This window comes from Simochromis diagramma, unplaced genomic scaffold (assembly GCF_900408965.1).
Source record: "Simochromis diagramma unplaced genomic scaffold, fSimDia1.1 OVJJ01000216.1, whole genome shotgun sequence".
In the NCBI taxonomy this organism is placed as follows: domain Eukaryota; kingdom Metazoa; phylum Chordata; class Actinopteri; order Cichliformes; family Cichlidae; genus Simochromis; species Simochromis diagramma.
The window spans coordinates 14,849,595-14,871,940 of NW_024386883.1; the positions used below are offsets into that span (position 1 = coordinate 14,849,595).

Sequence of the window (22,346 nt, forward strand, 5' to 3'; positions counted from 1 at the left end):
TGCACCCATAAACTAATTTGTATTGCTATATTATACTGTGTGCAACTTCTTAGATCTTACAGTTGGGTAACTACCACCCATGTCACCACAACAAAAACTAAAACTAAAGACCTTTGCACACCGGACATGTAAAATCTGTGAAAAAGTTTCTCACTTTAAAAGTAATTTTTGAGACTCCCCTAATCTTAATACATTTTTGTGACATTTTTCTAATCCACATCTGACCAATCAGACTGCATTTGGGAACAAGTCCGCTGTAGCTCAAAACCTGCACCAGTAGTGACTATACAATGAGATGGAAATGGTAGAATAATGCTGTTTTACCTCAGACACACAGCTAGATGCTGCTCTGGGTCGATCGACTCTATGAAATGAGTTCTCTCCCTACTCACATGTGTTCTCACCTCTGCCAACAAGAGCTCAAACTGCCCCACTGACATCCTTCACCTTAAAACACAATAAAAAGCATAAATAAGTAAGAAATACAAAACTAAATCAACTCTATTCATGAGCATTCTTTCCTAAACTCTACTACTTGAATAAACTCTTTGATCCATTCAGAGGATGCAGACCAGTTTCAATGTAGAACAAGTGCTTTTCCAGTGGGAATATGTACCTGGGAAAGAAAGAACACCCAGCTAGTGATTATTGATTACTTTCTTTGAACAAATGCAAGCAATGTATTATTTGTCCTTTGCATCCTTGAATTGTGAGCGTTTCAAAGTGGGGACGTGGAATAGGAACGAAAGGTCTATTTTCTGTTGAAATATGAGTGTAAGGAGAACAATGGCAGCCAGGCAAAAATCTCTGTGCCATTAAAAATACCGAGGCCTGTAAGAAATATATAAACTGAATATATAGTGAATTATGGGTTATTGGAGGAAGCTGGCAGCTGACCAGAGGCTTTCAATGCAGTTGTGACCGGCAAACTTCTGAACTTTTAAACTTGAGTCCACTTTTCAACAGCCTGAATTGGTCAAAAGATAAGATAATATGAGATAAGATAAGACGTTATTGAGCCCACGGCAGGAAAATTTGTGATCACTATACAAGTAGTCTTCGGGAATACGTCCTGGCTTCCTGAAGGATTGTTTGGATGTTTCTGCCTTTTTCTCCATTGTCTGTCAACATGATCCCACACTGCTGCAGTAATTTTGAGGTCTGGGCTCTGGGGGAACCAATCCATGACGGGTAGTGTTCCACTGCGTGTTTGTCTATTTGCTTTTACTCCATTTGCAGTGTGTTGTCAGACTGAGAAATGAAGCAGCTGCCACTGTTTTGTAATTTCCAGGTAGTGCTGCATGGTGCATCAGATTTTGCCAGTACTTTTCCTTTTTCATAAATCCATCCATTTTGAGAAAATCCTCAACACCACCGGCTCAAATGCAACCACAAACCATGATAGAACCTCCTGTTTTACAGATGGCTGTAGACACTAACGTCTCTCCTGACGTCCTCCAAAAATTTCACATTTAGATCCATCACTCCACAAGACCTGTTGTCATGGCTGCAGTTTTTTCTGCCTGACACTTCTTCTTTTTAGCTCTTTGGGAATCACCTTGATGCTTTAAAAATGCTTTTTATATCTGTGAAACTGTTTAATCACATTTTTCAAACTATGAAACTAGTTAGTTCTTTGCTTAGTTGACTGTTATGTGTGGACATATCACTGATTCAGTCCTTGAATTAGGTGCTTTTTTTGTGATCAAATGATTTGGATGTCAGTGTTCAATGGCGTGATAAACAAAATAAAAAATAAACACATTGCTCTGTTACTCTGTCTTTTATAAGGACTGAGTGGGAAAAAAAGCAGCCAATGTCCAAAGAAAATAACTATTCTTTAAGACCACTTTAAAAATGACAAGATAGCCTGACTACTACAAAATATAATGAAATGATGAATGAGATTCGACCCCACTCTGTCACTGGAAGTTTAAAAATTATTTGCAAAGTATAAGGAAACATTCCTGTTATTTCTGACCATTTAATAAACAAAATTAGGAATTTTGCTGGAGTAAATGTCAAGGATTGTTTTTTTTGTTTTCTTTTTCTGTATAAACATTTGAATTATGTTGCGCAGGCTCTTTCTCCAGACTCCAGAGTTTACAGAACATGTAACATAGCCACTCTCTTTTCCAAGTAGTATCCCAGGTTAGCAGGCCAGGTGCAGTGGAAACCCAAGCCTTTGTTTACAGTGGCTACATGAGATCACATTACCTTACATTATTCAGCTCCAGCTGCAGTCATCCTCCCGCTTCTCTAAACTCTCCTCACCTCCCTTTTTGTTTCTCCGGTTCCCTCACTCATCAGCACCATGCTACTTGGGCCTGCACATGTAACACGTGAGCTGGTAGAGTTTTCTCAGCAGGCTGTTGAGTGCAGGAGGAAGAAGAGCATTTCATTTAGGTGTACCAGTTTAAGTGTCTAGTTTTTGTGCGTTATGGCTACTGGCCTGGCATTGTTAGCCTGTGCTGTTCTTGTTTTGACAGGTTATGACATGTCATGCATGAAAGCTATCGCATCAGCAAAAATGGCAGTGTGATAATATCGGTGTGTAAAGACTTTACTAGGGTGGCCATGGAGGTATATCACAATTAGTAGTTTTTTCATCTGTTTAACATAATAATTCCATCTGCATTTTATTTACTAATGAGCAGTTTCCTTGCTTCTGTTCCGAAGGGACAACCACCTCTAACCAGCTAGCCCTGGCCCTTCCTGTCTAGTTTCTTTATCAACAGGCAGACAGATGGTGGTGGTAGTTCCTCTTCTTCTCTGGATATTCGCTGTAAGCTTCACGAGTAGTGTAAAGTGTGTCAAATTTATTATGGAAAGCCTGTTGTGAACCTTAGTGCTTGGTACATGTTTGGTTGTTACAGAGCTCTCCCATAAGGTTCTGCCCAGAATCTAGTGAGTGATAAAGTCTCAGGTACCACTTAACAAGCAGCCTGCTTTGTGCCGTCCTCCAGATAAGAACACTATTGTCAAGCAGCCCGATGGTACTCGGGAGTCATGGAGACAAAGAAATTTGTGTCAAACTTTTTGAACTCTAAAATAGTGGAGATGAAAATGGATAGACTAAAAAAAATCTTCAATGCTTTGCAGCTACATGCTAGTCACTGTTAACCAGAAAATTCTGTTTGTTGTTACTGGAAACTAAACTCTTTCTCTTCTTATTCACACTATAACCAGAGTTTGCCTCTTATTTGTATTTAATTTTATTTAACTTAATAACAGTACAGTACTCTGTTTTTGGTAACCATTGTCCCTGATGTAAATATGTAAAAATTGTGTACGTTTATGTTCTGTGTCTTGTGTACTGTTTGTTTGTATTTGTCTTTCTTGCTGCTGTTATACCCAAATTTCCCCTTGTGGGACAATGAAAGAATTATTCTATTCTATTCTATTCTATTCTGTTTGTACTGCACTTCCTGTAAACATTTGTAGAACCAGGAAACTTATCAGGTTACAGACAAGCTAACTCGCTGTAACGTAAAGGTTTACCTCCTACTTCTAAAACAGCTGGACTCAGTTTCTCAGACATTTTCATCAAAATTAACATTATAGGAAGCCTACGTTCAGATGCAATTTTGGTTTTGAATCCAGTCCATCCCTGATTTATCTACTGAGATCAGGACAACTGTTTGGCAGTTATTAAATATCTCTATTACATTTCGGAATAAGGATGTGAGTACCAAGAAGCACTTCTAGACTGTCGTAGTTTGCCATCATTATACTGTAGCCCTACATTTAAGCACGTAGGTTGATGTTGATGATGGTGCATTGTGTTGCAGGTGTGGTCATACAGCTTCTCTTGTTTCAAGTGCATTCACACACTCAGGCGCTTGTATGTTGTATGAAATTGTAGCAAGCACAATTAAATCCTTTATAGTCAGTAGCTGTGTGAAAACTAGAGGCAGTGGATTTATCAAGATGATGTTTTCAAAATGTTATCTACCAGTTAACTCCGTACAAGTGCAGTAAATAAGAGTTTCTCATCCTTGGCAGGAAGATTGTTCCAGGCATGTCTGAGAACTTTCACAAAGAAAGTCTCACTATCTCACTGTCTTTGTAACGCTAGAATCGAAGTCAATGGATCAGATTTGACTAGTGATTCCATACATGCAAATTTTGTCTCTCTTGGCATTAATATTAAAGTTATTTTAAATAATGCTGCCCGGATGAGTGCCTGGAGGTTTTACTGAGATGGTTGACACATGGAAAGATTTTTGTTCTAGAAGGACTTTGCCCCGAACTGATGGTGTAATTTTGAAATCAGGACTATGGGAGCCAGACCACCTGTTGGAGGGTTTTTTGTCTTATTTCTGGTTGAATACAGTTTCTCATTTGTGACTAGTTCGAGTAATACTGTGTAACCTATAAGAATCTACACATCAAAAGGATATAGCACTTGATGCAAAAAAGGTGTTTTTAGCATTACAGGCCTGGTGTTTGAGGGGGAAATACAGGCACAGTAATGTTGAAAGTGCCGTGTTGCATAAAGTTAACACACTTATGTCCACAGCCGCTGGGGTGGGATGAGGTAGCCAGGTAGTTTGGTAGGTGTGGTGTAAGGTTCCCCTCTGTGGTCTCTGTCATTGTTTTGTGGCCAGATGGCAAAGCCACGTCTGGAGCTGCTCATGCTTTATTTATTAACGGCACACAGAAAGCTGGGCTACCAGAGAGTGCTTGTCTTTTGTCTGGATTCTCTTTATCCATCTAAACTGACTCATCTACTCTAGGGTGGCAGCCCCAACCACACGGGACTGTGCTGGTGGTCAGTATTTGAAAGCTTTGTTCATTTGTTATGTACAGAACATTACTTCCTCCCCTCCCTTTTTGGCCATCTTGAAATTGTAGTAGAGTAACATATGAACCGCTGGGGTTGTGGGATTGTACTAAAAAGATGGAGGAGGGTGCGATAATATTATCAGTTAAAAGGGTTTTCCTTTAGCCTCTTTAGTATGTAAGCTTTGAATTTTAACCTTAGACATGTTAACCGGTTCAAAGTCACTTGCCGGGCTGGCTGCACTCTCTTTGTTAATGAAAGCCCTAAATGAGGAAGGGGGAAAGTAAACTGATGACTACCATGCCAGCCAGCATTGTTCTGCAGGTGTAAAAAATAAAATAAAATAAAACTGCATGACTGTTCTGGATATTCTTCAGCTACCTCTCTAGAAAGTACTAACGTGCCACCATCTCAAACCACACTACTGTGGTAGTCTTTGCTTGCCTTGGACATGTAGTTTGTTATATAATATTACTTGATAAATAATTTTAAAAAAGTGTGGTTTTACCTTCTCTCACTAATGGGTCTAATTGTTTAGGAAACACTTAAAGCACATGCTGCACCTCATAGTGGGACACGCTGTTATTATTAACAACCAAACCCAATATCTGTTATTGTAGGATCTTTACTGTACAGTATAAGGTGACTTGTTGTGATTTAGTGCTATATAAATTCAACTGAATTGAACAAGGGTCTTCCCACAAGTCCCATTAGACCTGTTGCTGCACCTGCACCGTCACTCTACAGTCTAGTTTTAGTTTTATTATTGTTTTTCAGGGATCATGCATAGAAACATTCACCTGATTTAGCTTTTAGCTTATGTACTTCTGCACTTCCTGGACAGGTACACACAGGATTAAATAGGCTATAAAACAGAAGTATATATCCAAGATATAAGATAAAAGTCAAGTGATATAATCAAATACACATACACAACCTAAAACCTCTCAACCTTACCTACACCCACAGAAAACATACACATTGTAAAACCTTGCTATGTTAAAGCATCCTCCCATTTAATACTATGGAAGGAGTTCAGGATTATCATGATATTATTATGTTGTAATTATGCAGCTTTCCAGTAGCTACAGAATTTCAGGCACCTATGATAAACCTGGGTTTAAATTCAAACCCATTTTTGGCACATGCTGACTTTTAGCACTTTACACACAACAGCCCAAATCACAAAGTGCTTTTCCACCATGAACTATGAGGAATTAGGTGAAGAAATAATGAATCCAGTCAGTTTTGTCTTCCTGGAGCTTTTGCCTGTTTATCTAACAGCAGCACTTGAAGGCTAGTGATTACAGTGAGCCATTTGGGGATTTAGGTCTGTCTCAGGTGCACCAAGCCTTTAAAGAGCTGCTGCTGAGCGATAACTAAAGAAAGATTGTTTAAATCTGGTCAGAGCCTTCCTGCTATAACAGATCCATGCTGATCTAGCGTCCTTCCGTAACGGACTGACAAATACTAAAAACACTAAATAAAGAGAATATAAAATGAAAAATGTATAAAAATATTATAGAAAGATACAGAAGCAGTGCTAAGACTATTTTTAGTAAAATAACAGAGGAAAAATTATTACTTATAAACAAATATTTTATGGTAATTAAGAGGAACATGAGGGTGGCTAAAAGCAGCTCCAGTCCAGCTGTATGAGTCAGTGTAAACACATGATTAAAGTCTGATATTTTCCTTGTCTTTTTCAAGCATTTTTCCGCTGAGACTGTTCGAGAAGGTGTGTGTGTGTGTGTGTGTTTTCCATGCTTGCGCTTGTTTGCTCAGTCTGTGTGTGCTCTGTCTGCTCCTCAGTTCTTCAGAAAGGACCAGGGGGATTTCTTCATCGGCTGCTTGTTTCTAACAGAGCTCAGCACGCCCTTCGTGTCCCTGGGGAAGATACTTATTCAGGTGAGATGGCACATGCACATGAGCATTCACCTGAAACAAACTCTGAAGTCCTTTTCGTGGTAAATACGTATGTCTGTAGATATCATAGAGATGCAGATCTTTTGCTGTGTAGTAGCGGAGCAAACAAAGTTGTAAAATTATTTGCCAAACTTCTACTTCTGAGCAGGTTAGCAGCTGCAAATAGGCTCGGGCCTGCCCAGCTTTGCATTGCTGCAAGGAGTGCATTAATCCAGGGGCCAAACACAGCACAGCACAGTTTTAAATAAAGTGAGCCAGACCAGTGAAGCCATAACCATTTTTTTTTTTCTCTTTTTGAAGACACCCTGGGATGTCTTAAGAGAAATAAGTATAATTTTTAAGTACACATCTCAGTTTTTCTATGTTATAAACAAATATTACTGTAGAAATTTAAGAAACCCACAAGCACAGCTGATTGGGCTCATATTGTAAGAAATAAAGTACTATATTATATTAATAACAGAAATTCTGAGTAAAAAAGAGAACAGTGAAAAAGAAACTTTTCTGTTATGAAATTAAATACTAAGAACTCTTTTTTTTTTTTTTTTCTATCTTACTTGGTTGCTTTGGCATAAGGCACAGGCCACAGATGATGTCTTTGTAGGTAAAAATACAGTTAAAGACTTTATGCCCTCCTTCTTTGACATTTGGCAATAATTTGACAACTATCAAGTGGTAAAACAAACACCAGTTTACTGGTTAGTATAAACCTTTAAAAGTGTTTGGTAACACATAGACTAACATTAATATCTTTGGAGACGTGTGATTATTTGGCACTAAACTCCCCTTGACAAAAACCCCAAACTCTTCAACGGGAAAATCCATCCTCTGACAACAAAAAGAAGAACGCTTTGAATTTGCTGTGCAGTTTGAAGTAATGTTAAAATTCACACACAAAACTCACCAGTTACAAAAATATAAAAAAAAACATGAATGAACTCCATTGTTCACAGTAATTTAGAGAAGTAGACCAAAAGCAAGGTTTGTTGTTTGTCTTCTATTGTCTGGTTCACACAGGCCTAAAGACCAGTCAGGGACCCTCTCGATGCTCGTAATCACCAGACACTTTGGTCATAGTTTGCATGAAGTATGCTAACTTGTCTGCAAACACTTGCCAACCTCCTAAGTGCCCGCACCTTTTGAAATGTGTTTATTTTGAAGGCCAGCAATCTGTTTCCAGTTTGCAGTTTGAACTTTTTCAACTTGCCCTATAGCTCGGTGGTTAGTTCACAAGTGTTTGTAGGCAAGTTATGGCTATACATATCATGCTTAATGGGTCACCGTGAGAGTCTGATTTGACCTCGCAACAGCCAGCAACCACTTGTGGAACATAAATTTCCCTCAGCAAGTGGAGGTTATATTTTATTTTATTTTTTATTGCAGTTTTTTAATTGTGATTCGTCTTCGATATTATTATAATTGTTTTTCTTCTGAATGTAACCAAGCAGAAAGACTTTTGTGTGTAGTGGAATTTGTTTGAAGAGAATCTTTCACAGGTCACTCTAACATCTTCCCAGAATGTTTTAATCATTGTACCAAACACAGTCAACAGTGCTGAACAAAAATATGCATATTTAATAAGTATAAGGAGGAGAAAAGTGGAAGAATTCAAACACAGACAGTGGGCCATCGGATTCAGGCTTGAATAAAAACAAATGAAAACATGGTTTAACTAATAATTAGCTGCGGTTGAAGACAAAGGTCAGTGGTGATGGAGGAGACAGCCAGTCTGTCCCCGCTGGCCACTCATAACCGAATGAGTAAGGTTAATAATCAAAAGAAATAATGACCAGAAGGCACACAGTTGTAACATGCCACTCTTGAGTGAGTGATTTGTACTTGTGTACTTTTACAAAACGCAATCCTGTGGAGAAACTTTTTTTTTTTTTTTACTCAACTCATTCTTCTTGCTTCGTCCACGTCCGTAACATTGATTCATTAATGTTGAATTCTCTCGCAGCTGCTCTATTCCCATGTTGTTCCAGTATATTAATGACTAACCTGTATCGTGAATGGATTATCTCAGTTGTTCTCCTGACTAAAGTTTGGTCCGCTTACAGCATCCTGCCATGTGATAGCATTTGTCCATAACCATCAGAAAAACCCCCTGTTAACTTTTATCGAGTGGAAAAACGTTAGCGTTCATCCTCCAGCTTCACTGTGTTTATGTTATGCTAACATAGCTGTGTAGCTAGCGATCACGTAGCACATCATTATATACCAGCTAGTACAACTTCAGTAACCCTACAAACATCACTGCTGTTTAGTTTTCTGTCTTCATTTCTGTTGGAAGTGATAGCAGAGCTGTACGTTTAATTTTTTCAGAAATCTCTCAGTCAGAACATGCTATATCATGTTTAGGTGTAAACTAGCGAGCTAACTTCTAACTCTGTTAAATTTAATAAATTCTGTTTTCATGGATGCCTGTATGAGCTAACTTCCTGTTAACTTCTAACTCTGTTAAATTTAATAAATTCTGTTTTCATGGATGCCTGGATGTTAAACTAATTGTTACACCTGGTAAAACAGCAAAACTGATAGTTTTATTACAGACGAAAGATTTTAGACAGTTTTTAACTCTCAGTGATGCTGCAGTGTTCGTTTGACCTGAAGTATGTTCCTTTGACTTTGGGACCTGAACGGAGTTTTGGACCCAGATTACTCCGTGAGGCTCCTGACTACGGTAGCCGTAATGCTCAGACTTCGTAGCTTACCAAAGTCGTATGAAAACATTTTCTGATAGATTTTTGAGCGCCGTGTACCACATAAAATCGGTTCGAGGTCTGTAAGCACAACCAGAATTCATACATAAGGCGCACTGTCGATTTTTGAGAAAATTAAAGGATTTTAAGTGACAACCTCAAGCATACACAGGAAAGGTTCCCCAACATTTTCAGATCGCTGTTATTCTGAAGAAATCTCTGTGTGTAACAGACAAAGTCACAAGTCAGCATTGGGTACCTGTGATCTTCAGGCTTTCAGGCAGAAATGCATTAAATGCAAACATGATTCTGTCATGGAAATCACTACATGGGCTCAGAAATCATTGACCATGAACACAATCCGCTATAAAATCCACAAATGGTACGTTTTCCCAGCTGAAATATTTCAAATGTTTTCTATGTTGTATTGTAAATAAAATCTGAGTGAATGAGATTTGCATCCGAATTTAAACAGCATCCAGCTGTCCATGAATTAGCGTTGTTTTTCAGATAAATATTTATTCATCACTGTATTTTTTATACACTTACAGACACACATAAATGTACGGTATATACAGTATGATATGAACTTAAGCAAAACAGCCTTAGCTCTTAACGAAAACAAAGCCATTCATCTTTTCTCCAAACTGTTCCTGCACAGGTGATCTGCAGAGCACTGCAGCAGCAAAAACCCAAGTATCTCCATTTCATTTGGGATGTTGCTTGTCACTGTTCTATCAATAATTAAGCTGCATGGCTCACCAAAAAAACCCACATCAGTCAGCAGCATTCCGGCACCGCTCGCTCTCCCTGCCCCTGAATTGATCTGTTTCAGCTAATGTTCATTAGTTTCGCCATGCAAAGAGCTCTATAGCCTACACTTTCGTAAAAGGGCCCAGTGTCTTACAAACCATCCTTTCTAAGAATAGAAGAGCCTTACTGTGTAGCTCAGTGAAACCAGTGGACCGTGGACTCTCAGGTCTTTGCTGACATCTGGTGTCGGTGGGCAAAAAGAGCAGAGCAATTCTTCACTGCTGACCACTTTTAGACCTAGTCAGCACTAACAGAAACCGCACCAGACAGTTTTACTGCTCTCATCAGCAGTGCTGACTGCTGTTGTGTGGAAAAGGGAACATCCAGTCTTTCAAATTAAAGATGAGAAGATCCCAGATCATATGATTTTTGTTGTTGGATGTTATGGCCCTGTTTTCCTGTCTCAGTTTTCCTATCCCTTTGACTGAGAAAAATAATTATGGGATTTGGTGGGGGTTTTTTGGGTTTTGTTTTTTTTTTTTTGACAAAATGTAGTAACCTTCTCAACTACAAGCTAAACTTTAACTTAACTTTAAGCAAGCAGCAAAAATGGAAAAATTTACAATAATAAAGTTTGCCTTATTTTATTTGCTTACTTCAATAATGGATGAAATGTATCAAAAGAATTAAGCAGCAGAATAATAAATTAAAACTACTAAGTAGATACTGTGGCTTAATTAAAAGTATAGTATATAATGTCTATAAAGCAAGCTCAGTCATTAGCATGGCTGAAGAGTGATAGGTTTGTAGCTTAAACCTATTTGCTGGAACGTTCAAGATAATTTAATTACACAGCAAAGCAAGACACGAGTAGGCAAAGTGACCCCATAAACGACTTCCCTAACCCTGCTGGTTTGGAAGTCTAACAGTTCATCTAAACAAAAGGCACTTAGACTAAAACTGACATAGCTACGTTTATCCTACCATAAAACAATAAGAGAAGGTAGACCTCTCCCATGCTCCCAGGATGTAGGTGTGAATGCCAGAGCACTCTGGCATTCACATCAAGCCTTTGCAGACTATTAAGGATCACACATCTTATCACTACACAATCGATTATACACCTCTAAGCATATATGGTTAAATATTTCTAAGCATAAATGACAATAAACAATACAAATCGAACAAAGAGTTTTTAAGTTCTCTGCTTTCAGGTCCTCTGCCAGACTGTTAACACCGTTTCAGTGTATTAGGGTACAAAAGTGAAGCATGAAATCCCACAAATAATTAATATGCATCACACCAAAATGCTGTTAATGTTACTGAGTAAAAAGTGTTGCATTGTTCAACTACAGTAACCTACTTGTGCACAGTTTGAAGCAACTTTTCTGGAGTCTCTCCCAGCTGTCCAAGGGCGAGAGGCAGGGTACTTCCTGGACATGTCTCCAGTCTAACACTGGACAATTAACAATTAAAGATGTCCCGATACAACTTTTTCCTTTTCGGATTCAGGTATCTGCCAGAGTTAAAGTAATCCTCACTGTGAGGCTCAAGGTAAATGGTACTTTACAAACTTAAGAAAATGAAATTCGCCGAGAATATAAATTCACTAAGCTATTAATTCCTTTGGGCTTCTGGAGACTCCTGGGTGTCACACTGGTGAGGTGTTTGGGGCGTGTCCTACCAGGAGGAGGCCCCGGGGCAAACACAGCACACCGTGGAGAGATTACGTGTGTCATCTGGTTTGGGAATGCCTCGGTGTCCCCAGCTCTACATGCACAGACTGACACATAAATGAAAACCTTCACAAATATATAAACAAACAGAAACCTCTGCTGAGCAGCTTGCTGGGCAGTGTTTACTTTTAAGGGAATAGCATTTTTATCGCTTTAATTTTTTGAATCAAACTGTTGACCTTTAAGGAGAGGTCAGAGGTCAAATAAGACATTTTAAACTCGATACACTACTTTCTAAATGTTGACAGTGCACACCACGCTTGTATGAATCATAGTTTCTAAGTTATAAGGCTTTTTGGCCATTTTTGATCAATAAATCATGAAGTTAATCTTCAAGACATTTGCAGATGTAAGACATATTTTAATAGACTGTTAACATGACCCCTACTCTACACGCCTACAAAGATTTATCAGAATCCATTCAAAGCTACCACGTTTACAGGCATGATGTGTGATAATAATAATAATGGATTGGATTTATATAGCGCTTTTCAAGGCACCCAAAGCGCTTTACAATTCCACTGTTCATTCACACACTGGTGGAGGCAGCTACCCTGGGATAGACTGACAGAAGTGAGGCTGCCATATCGCGCCATCGGCCCCTCTGGCCAACACCAGCAGGCGGCCGCCTGCGATGTCATAAAGCGACTGAAATGAACGGATCAGGTGTGGATCAGCTCGTTGTCACTAAGCTTTGTGAGTCAGGATCAGACCGCCACATCAGATCAGTGCGTCCCCAGTTAGAAATGCCTGTTAACCTGACATGCATGTCTTTGGACTGTGGGAGGAAGTTGGGGTAATCTCTAATAGATCTCTGGCCTCACATTAGAGTACAGGTCTGCTTTTTACAGACCCAAATGTATATGTGTGGATGAGTCATCAAAAGCAGTTGTAGTTTGGAAAATATGTTTTCGGTGTGCTCTCTGAACGCATCTCTTCATCTGCAATTCCCTTTTTTCTCTTTTCTCTCCTCCAGCTCAGCCTCCAGGACTCCTGGCTGCACAAGCTCAATGGCGGGATGGTCCTCTTCACCTTCTTCATGTGCCGCATCGCCCTCTTCCCGTTCATGTACTGGATGTACGGCCGTCACTACGGCATCCCTCTCTACAGCGTGCCCTTCCACCTGCCGCTGTCTGCCAACCTGGGCAACTCGTGCATCTTGGCGCCGCAGGTCTACTGGTTCGTCCTGCTGTGCCGAAAGGGCTACCGTCTTTACCAGCGCAGCCGCAGCCCGGCCTCGTCTCCCACGGCCGACACCGCCGCCGTCACTGACAGTTCAAAAGATGATTGATACGCGGACCACGACCGCTTGCTCTTGCCACACACTCAGCTACTAACGCTCAGCCCAACCATCGTACTGTAGTACACCAGGACTGCCTGCTCTCGTTCCACAACTCCCGGGCATTTTCCGCACACTTCAACCAACTCCTCTGCCTACGTGGACCTCTCCACCTCCAATCTAACTCTACTACTGAAGTTTAGTGATTTTAATTTTTTTGGGATGTGACTCTGGCCTGGATCTCGCTGAAGTGCTTCACTGTGTCTGAATACATTTACAGCACTGAAAAAAAAAGAAGAAGAAGAAAAAAAAGATCATGTTTGCTGCACTGCAAGTGAAATGCGGAGCAAACGTACCAGAAACTAAAGAGGAGATACGACCCTTACTCCTACTGTTTACAGCTGCTGATTGGAAAGTCGTGTTACAGTGTATGTTTGTGGGTGTTATGGCTGGTTTTCATTTAAGAGTAACATGTCAGATAGTTGGATTTCTTTTCAGATCATTTTATTTGTCACGCTGGTGACAAGGATTGGGGCCTGTGGTGGGCGGCATGGAAGTTCAGGCAGTATTAGCAGAGATAGGAAATGAGGAATACGCGTCACCAAGCAGCTACATCGTTACCTGGTTAATGTGATAGCCTCTGACTTTTCACCAGTTTCTCATAGTGCACGCCATTACCTACACTCTTATTTTCATCACAGTGTTTCCACCCTTCATTTTCAGGTTTATAGTTTTCCATTATCTGTAGGGAACTATTTTTGACACCATGATTAATTAAGAAATGGCCTCTCTCACACAGGGTTTTTTTTTTTTTTAAAGAAAACAGTAATATTGTAATGTCTTGCCCTGAGATAATTTTTTCTTAGGTGTGAAGTTCAGCTCCTAGGCAGATAAAATTTAAAAAAATCATACCTGGTTTAAATTTGGTCGAGGTCATCTTCTCATGAAGTTTTTCCTAAATTTAAGTTCTGGATACTTCTACTTGTTCCTCCTCGATGTGTGGTGGCTCTCCTGCAGTGGATCCAAACTGTAACTGCTTAACTTTGTTTTGTATTCTCAGTTAAAATGGGGAGCATCGACCACATAAGTGACGCCAGCACTAAAGTACCACACTGTCTTTAATTGGCCACCAGGAGACGACTTTTCTGGGTGCAGAAAGACTTGGAGGGGGGGGATTAGCCCTCACCTCGCTTTCTCTTCGACCGCCATGCTTTCCTGACGACTTTATGGACTCAAGCGCTAGTTTCAGGGTCAAATTTTATAGTCAATCTAAGGGCCTGAAAGAAGGATTATCCAGGATGTGATCACTTGCTCCGCCGCTCTCTCATCACATCTGGTTTTAAAATACCAAGATTGCGACAGCAGGAGCTCTCAGCTTGATAATTTTGTGACGCGAGGGGTGGCTGTGGGGGGTGAAAAGGGGTAGACGGGAGAGGAAGTAAAGCTAGTGCAAGACAGTAACGACACCAGATCATCAAAGTAAAACAGGAAATAACCAAATGAGAGGTAAACAAGAACTTTAAAAAAAAATGGGTTCAAACTAAGGATCCTTTTGGGACATTTTTCCCTTGTTGCTACACATCCTGCTCTTCTCACCAGTTATGATTCTTGACACAAAAGTTGGATCAATTCAAAAGAAAACCTGACGTTTGTTCACCTTGAGGTTGACGGTAAGGTGTGAGTGGACAGGAAAGGACTTCCAGTGAGTGATTTAAAAAAAAATAAAAATAAAAATAGAAACAGGCCCCAACCGAGGTGAATGGTAAGATTAGACCAGTGAACTTTATGCCAGGTATGATTTCTTTGGGGGGCGGGGGCTTCTGTTCAATGCTTCTGTTTTTTGCCTCTAAACGTCACTCAGTCCAGTCTGATGGGGTGATGTGGAAGGTACCATGAGGCCCGATGAAGGTCAAGCGGCTCCCAGCTGAACTCAGGGGCAAGGTCAGAGTGGTAAATGGAGGGGTGTGGCTCATCGGGTCAAACAAACCACAAACAATCAAATACTTCAGATTATTTATATGCACTTGTGTATCAGGGGTTGCACTCATCACATAGGGGTTTTTAGTTACATTAACTATCACTTAAATTAAATATATATCTTGACTAGAATAGAGAGGATCATTTTATTGTGCAAAATTCCAGTTATTATGAAAGAAATGAAACTTCTTACGAATTAATCAAATCAGAAAACAAAGAATTCTGCGTATTATGCATTAAATGTCCTTTTTTTGTTTCCTGTAAATTCAGTCTATGCAAAACAAATGTTGGTGCATGTATAACTGAACTAACATCAGGTCATATCAAGCTCATCCATCCCTCATATGATGTGCTCTTGGCACAGTTTTCTAGGAATCTGTGTTTATCTCTGCTCTACATTTCAGTCTTATTACTGAGTCTTAGTTGTTTTAATTTTTTTATTTATTTATAATTGCGTAACGATTAAAAATAACTTCATATTCATTGTTAGTTTGTTTTAGTGCACATGGACACATTAGAGCTGAATCAAAACTCACTAAAAATCCATTTAAATGGAACGTGGTGCAGCTTATAGCTAACAGGCATGAAGCAAACCGCCTTATGTTAATCCAGAGTTTTTGTGTCTTTGCTTTAAAATCTAAATTGTTGTCTCCCTCTTTTTGGCAGCTTCCGCCAAGCTGTTGTATAAATGATAAAACATAATGTAACAGTAGTACAAGCTGGAGCACAGAAAGCTTCTGAAATCTCTTTTGCCCAGATTATTGATGGGATCAAAGTGACTGCTCGTGTTAGAAACACATTCTGCATGACAGCTCAAATATTTTCCCTCTGTGAGTCTGATCATCACAACTTGTTGTGAAGGGGGGAACTAAAGAAGAAGCCTGTTAGCTGAGCAGCAGTGTGGGGAAGAGGAGGCGAGCCGGGCAGCTGAATGATGGGCTTGTTTGTCGAGGTTGGCTGGAGTGCGTCAGGGTGCTTTTGTTACTGCAAACATTCCTCGCTCTTTGTGTTGCTTTTCTGCATCTTTCAGCTGAATTTCTCCCGCTTTCTCTTTTGATGATTCTAATAGTATTAAAAGAATTACGATATCAGTTTATCAGCTGTTTTTTTTTTTTTTTTACATACATGTAGAGGGTTTAAACGTTCTCCAAATCCCAAAAAAAATCAGATCCATCCCCAGTTAAGGCAGTGAGTCTGGGCTACCTTAACTCTATGCAAGTAAAACCGCGCTTCTCAGCATGTATTTACACACAAGGTGTTTATATTCATGCTAAAGACAGAACTACAGTTCAGAACTGTGGATGTTTTTATCCCAGATTCAGGTTTCAGAACTTTACAACTCTCACGCACAAAAAAATGGAGTGCATCTAGTCTCTTACACTGCAAGGAGGTGTTAATAATAGGACGTTGTTGTTTCAGCACCCTACGCTGAAGAAGATGCGTCTCAGTGGACTATCTTCTTCCCCACTTAAATGTCCTCAGTGTCTGGTCTGCTTCTGGGATGACCTCTGAGATTGAGATTAATAAACTGGGCTTGAGTCTAACAGCTGGTTTAAAGTCTCCACTTTCACTGCAGTTATAATCAATAAGTTCCACTCTACTTAAAGTTGCTGTCCCACTGTTTCTGCTCCTTTCATTTATTTTAACTCAGCCCCATCTCTTGGTTTGCTGTGAAGCTAGCAGAGCAGAATGAGCCCTCACCTCTTCTCTGCCGCCCTCTGCTGTCAGGCCCATCCATTGCTTGTCCACTCTGAAGGCTGTGCAGTTGAGATTAAATATCTCAAGTTTTCAGCCAGCGTGACCTCACCCTCCGCGAAATGTAGCGGAAAAAACTGACAGGTACATTTGTTTTCTTGTGTTTGGAGGAGGGGACGGAACAGAAAGAATTTGCTGTGGGAAAGTGTGTGCTTTTTTTGTTTGTTTGGGGGTTTTTGTGTGATACCCTAAAGTTGAGCCTGTCTTCATAGCTTGCATAAATGCTATCTTGTTGACTTTTTCCTAAGAGGACTTTTAGAAGATTGTTCTGAAGCTTTTTTTTTTGGCCTGGATTTGGCCTCTCTGCTAACAGGATGTTGAAGTTTAGTGGCTTCACTAATAAAATTCAGTCTTAGTTTTGAAAGCGTGGGAAAGATGTTTTAAAATGTTAAAAAATTAAAATATATAAACATTCCAGTATCCTTATATAAAACTGACCCCAATTTCAAAACCTCAAATCCTTTATTAACCGTTTTTCATCCCCTATTGGCTGATTTATTTTTGTTTTTTCATAGCCAGGCGACAACAAGCCACATTACTTTCATTGCTTGAGAGCATCACTGCCACATGAAATCATGAGTAGTATAAATGCATATCTTTCTACATCTATCACTAAGTACGCTCTGATTATAGAAGACCATAAATTCATCCTCTTTGCTCAGGGTTTGATGAACTTGTTAGGAAACCGTGTGTGTAATGTTGAGGTTTACTGTAAGATGACGAAGCTATGAGACTGATTCTGAAGAGGATCACAGTGTGCTGTTTATTTCTACGTGATGTTTTTCAAAGCATCAGTTTTCCTTTCAGATTTTTCTCGTATTTATGCCTCCTGACATGGCTTGTGATAGTTCAGCTTCTAAGGGTTGGTAAACCAAAGACTGATTGCAGTAACTATAGTCAGATTCTTTTCAGTCTTGTCTTAATGGCTTAAAGTTACCCACATGTCACCCCAACTAAAAACCTAACTAACCTCCCATTTTGTCGTCCTCTCTATAAGCTCACCAACACTGGGATGTACTGGAGGAAAGCCTCTGCGTTCACACAAAGTGGACAGAAGTTTGGGATCAGTTTGTTAATTAAGGGAAAAGCTAATTTTTAGCTCCATAGTTTTATTCATGGGCTCCACCAGAGTAGCTGATTCACGGTTCAAAATCATCCTTGTTCTGTAACATTCAAGGGTAAATTAAAAAAAAAAAAAAAATGTCTGAACGACATTTAACATGAGCACCATTGTTATGACAAAAAATCAGGAAAAGCACAATTGACCCCCATTAGTCATAAATTATTAATGATGTTTAATAGATGCCTCCCACCAGGTGCAATCTGCTTGAAATCAAAGTGGTTATCCCCGAGTTAAGGGTATTGCATGCCTAACCTCTGGGCAAAATTCAGTGCAATCACCAGGCATTTGCTGTACTAATTCTACTTCAGTGTAACTGCAAGGTTTTTATCATTTTAATCTCCTTGATAATTACATAAGCAAGACGTTTCTGTTCATCAAACTGGACACTGATGTACTTGTCCTCTTGCTTTCCCACAACTTTTTCACTGTTTCTGTTCTGTTCAAGGCAGCTGTTTTCAGCTTTTCTGTTTTATACAAACTGTGAATCAATTGACTTAGAATACTCTTGAGGTGTTTCAGAAGAAAGCTATTTCTCTTTGGCTGTTTTGCGACTGCAGCCTAAAGATTCTCAACAAAGGTACTTTGTTTCAAAAACAAAAGCATTTTGAAGTGACCCTAGACCTTTTGGGAGCAATGTGCTTTATCTTTTTAGCACAGTGGCTGAAAAGTCATTGCTAATGTTATGTTTGGACGCATTAATACAAAAATCATATTAACTTCTTATATGTAAGGTTTTATTTTAACCTTGGAACACCTGTTCTATGGTTAAACTGGGAATATGGTCATTTAATCCACCTTTGAACAACACTGGATCCATTGGACCAGGCTAATGCTAGCATAGGCTAACGCTCGTCTAAGCTAGTGGTAGCATAGGCTAATACCAGTATAGTGCGTTCTATTGTCTTGGAAGTCTGAGCTGGGAGTGATGTCATTTCCAGTAGTAAAGTCATAACAGCAAGACAAAAAAAGGATTTGTGTTGCTCCTTGGTAAGGTAGAATCATGCTTCAATAGCAATATAGGGAAATGTACCACTGCTGTACTTGCATGCATACAGTTTGAGCAGTGCTCTGCATATGATTTATTTAGTGGCAGCACACATTAAAAAAAGTTTCATAGTTTTATCACTTTTTACATTCCCCTGGATAAAGTCAGCCCTGTTGGGGCTGCTCAGACTTTCCAAGTTGATAATGTGATGTCAGGGTGCTGTGGCCAGCTGAAAATTCTGACTTCTAATTTTAAAGTACAATGGAATGCACTATAAGCTGGTGGCAGCAGATGGTAAGCATGATTTCAAGCTAATATAGACAAACACTGCTATAAAATAATGCTAGCATAAGCCGTTGTAAGCTAGGGGTAGCATAGCTTAACACTAGCATAGGCTAATGCTTTTGTGATAGTAATGCTAGCATAAACCACTATAAGCTAGTGATAGCATAGGCAAATACTGGCATAGGCTAATGTTCTTATGCTAGCATAAGCCAGTGCTGATAAAAGCTAACAAAGTCCTACATAATGCTGAGTAATAGCTGCCTTTTTCTTTCTTTTTTTTTTTTTTTTTAAATGTTGTTGTTCGAGACAGAATACTCCATGTTAATCAGTTAACATACACAACAGTGCTATAATATTGAGTGGCTGTAGACTGTGAGTGATTGAAGCTTCAAGTTAACCCTTAAATGTCTTTTCGCAAACTGTTAAGTTTCCATGCTAATAATTTAGCTTTGGCTACTAATTTGTTATTTAAAGAGAGAATTTAGCGGCCAATTTCTATGTTACTATCATGTTCATGTTATTTAAAGGTCAAAGTTGTGGATTCTTGAAATACAAATGAGGACAGTGGGGTCTCTTCAGGTCTTGTGACAGAGGATGTGGTAGATTGCTGCTTTCTTTAGTCTCACATATCCATATATCAGGTTTAAACCTTCTCTTTCTGACTGGAGCTGGAGGAGGTTTAAAATAAACTGTTGGTTTAAAAGCTACGATGGGTTTTTAAATTCTAACCAAATATTCTCATCAATTTAGATGAAGATTGTGTGTGCTGGATTTGGGAGTAAATTTAACATTAGAAAACAATATTTTGCTGTTTCTTCTGATGAGATGTCAACAAAATATATTTAACCATAAAGATACTGAACGGGTTAGAATATTGAGCACTGCAAAAGGGAAAACTGTGTTGCTGGTACTGATTTTGATCTGTGGACAGTGAACCAAACTTGGTCTCCAGTGCCTTGTGAAAAATCTATTTGTGACACCCATAAAAACTCAGTTAAAAAAAGAGCTAAAATGGCAGGCAGTGTTTACAGGTTGTGGCTGTATTTGTCATGTTTGTTGCTGTCATCCTCAAAGAGAAATTATATTTCAGTTATTTTTGGTCTTCACAGCAATCATTAAGACATATCTAATAGAAGCAAGATTTCAGAAGGTATAAAGTTGGCCTGTGATGCTTGTCTGTATTTCTATTCTTATGTTTTTCTCAAGTTACTTTGCATGATTCAGGGTTCAAAATAATTAGTATATGCTGTATACTTGGCTCTTGAGCAGTGATACTTCCTGCCCCTTAAAATGAACTTTTCCCCTCCCACAAGTGGGTGGGGCTTCTTTACTTACCATATTAGGGATGTCCACCAATGAGATCATACACAGCCAGGTGTGAAAAAAAACATTTTAAAACCAAATGTTTAAAGCAAAACTGATCCTGTTTTACATAATTATTCAAACTTTGATCATGTTAAGAGCAAAGAAAATAGATGACAGAAAATATGGAAGAGCATACTTTAAACAATCTGAAACAAACCACCACACGTATATAGACATGTCTTCAGTACACTTTATTTGATCCTGCTGAAATTATGGCATTTATGTAATAAATATTCTAATATTTTGCATTTTATAGTATTTCATTAGTACTTGAACCATTCAGATGTCTCTCATAGGCTTAAGTTTGTTTGCAGTGTTTTCATCGATTTAGCGAGATGTGTCTGTTTTAGAAGTTTGGATTGAAATCTTTCTGTCCATATCACTGGCCCTTCCTGATTGACTTAAATGCAGCACTTTCACAACCTTTAACACTTCCTGCCCTGCATTATTTTTGATAACATTCTAATTTTTCATACATGTATATCAGGATTGATGTATCTGTCCTTTCTGTTTTGTAGTGTGACCGTTCGTTTTTTTTGTTTGTTTTTTCGGGGAGGGGAGGGGGGGGTTGAGGAAATTTCCTATCTGAAAATGAGACTGGAGTGTTTTATGAGATAATATGAGGAGTCATGTATTGTTGCAGCTTGTGAATTCAGAGCACCCCTTTAAAATTCAATAAATTTGATTTGGTAGACTGTTTTGAACAAGTCTCTGCTTTATTTTTTATTTTTTGGACATTACTTCTGCCCATTCTTGTTTATGTTGTTGTAGTGTAAAGTTATGGCCACCCAGAGGTGCTGCTGGCTCAAGCTGAGCTGCTGGAGTTGCACTGTAGAGGCTACATTAAGGCATTAAAGCTGGACTTCTTTAAAATAAAGCATAATTTATATGCTTCTTTACATGTGGGGGCTATGGAGATTAAGTAACATTTAAAGTTATTTACCACTGTTAAGAAATCAAAGATATTTTAACAGAATACCATAAGAAATTGCCTTTGTTTCTTTTCTTTTCTTTTCTTTTTTTTTTTTAAGTAATTTTAAATGATTTTGGGACATTTTCTAAAATGACTTTAATTTGAAGTTTACTGTGACATAAAATCTGCATCTATGGAACTGTGGGTAAAATATGATTTATGTATTTTTAATTTTAGTTGTTGAGTTGTGATTTTGTGATTTTGATTCAGGAGTCTTTTAGTTCTTTTTCGTATACTGTTTCTGATATCTGAAGGGATGGCAAACAAAAAGATGAAGTTTGAGGTAGTATGAGGTTGTATTTGTACAGGCTGGATCAGCCCATAAATTCCACCGATGAAGACAAATAAAAACAAAAACAGTCAATTACATACAATATAATAAAAATGGTAAAAACACAGTTCAAAGTGCAGTAATGTGCATATTTATTTCTCTTCTTTCTAAAAACAACTGATACTACACAACCAGAAAATGTCATTTACACCAATGAAGCTATCAGTGAAAGGACAGTGTGACAGTTATATTTGATATTTTTTTCCAACATAGCATAAAAACTGCAGAAACCTCAAATGTCAGGAAGACGGGTTTAGTCTGAGCAAGTTGTTTACACAGAAAAAGTCACAAAATTCAAAAAGCTATTTTAGCGTAGGCAAAAAAAACCTGATGAGTTTCTAGCTGTAAGCTCATCATGCTGTTTAAGGGA

At 38.9% G+C, this 22,346-nt stretch overlaps 1 protein-coding gene across 2 annotated transcripts in view; it reads left to right on the forward strand.

Moving 5' to 3' along the window:
• The window catches only part of tlcd3a (TLC domain containing 3A), a 44,275-nt gene extending 22,899 nt beyond the window's left edge, over nucleotides 1–21,376 (forward strand). Inside the window, exons 4-5 of one of the 2 annotated variants that reach the window (XM_040032440.1) lie at nucleotides 6,599–6,694; nucleotides 12,880–21,376. In XM_040032440.1, coding sequence (XP_039888374.1) covers nucleotides 6,599–6,694; nucleotides 12,880–13,194 — 411 coding nt within the window. In that variant the 3' untranslated portion in view covers nucleotides 13,195–21,376. The remainder of the gene's footprint in view (nucleotides 1–6,598; nucleotides 6,695–12,879) is intronic. The other variant, XM_040032441.1, reaches the window with a different exon arrangement.
• Nucleotides 21,377–22,346: the final 970 nt, after the last annotated feature.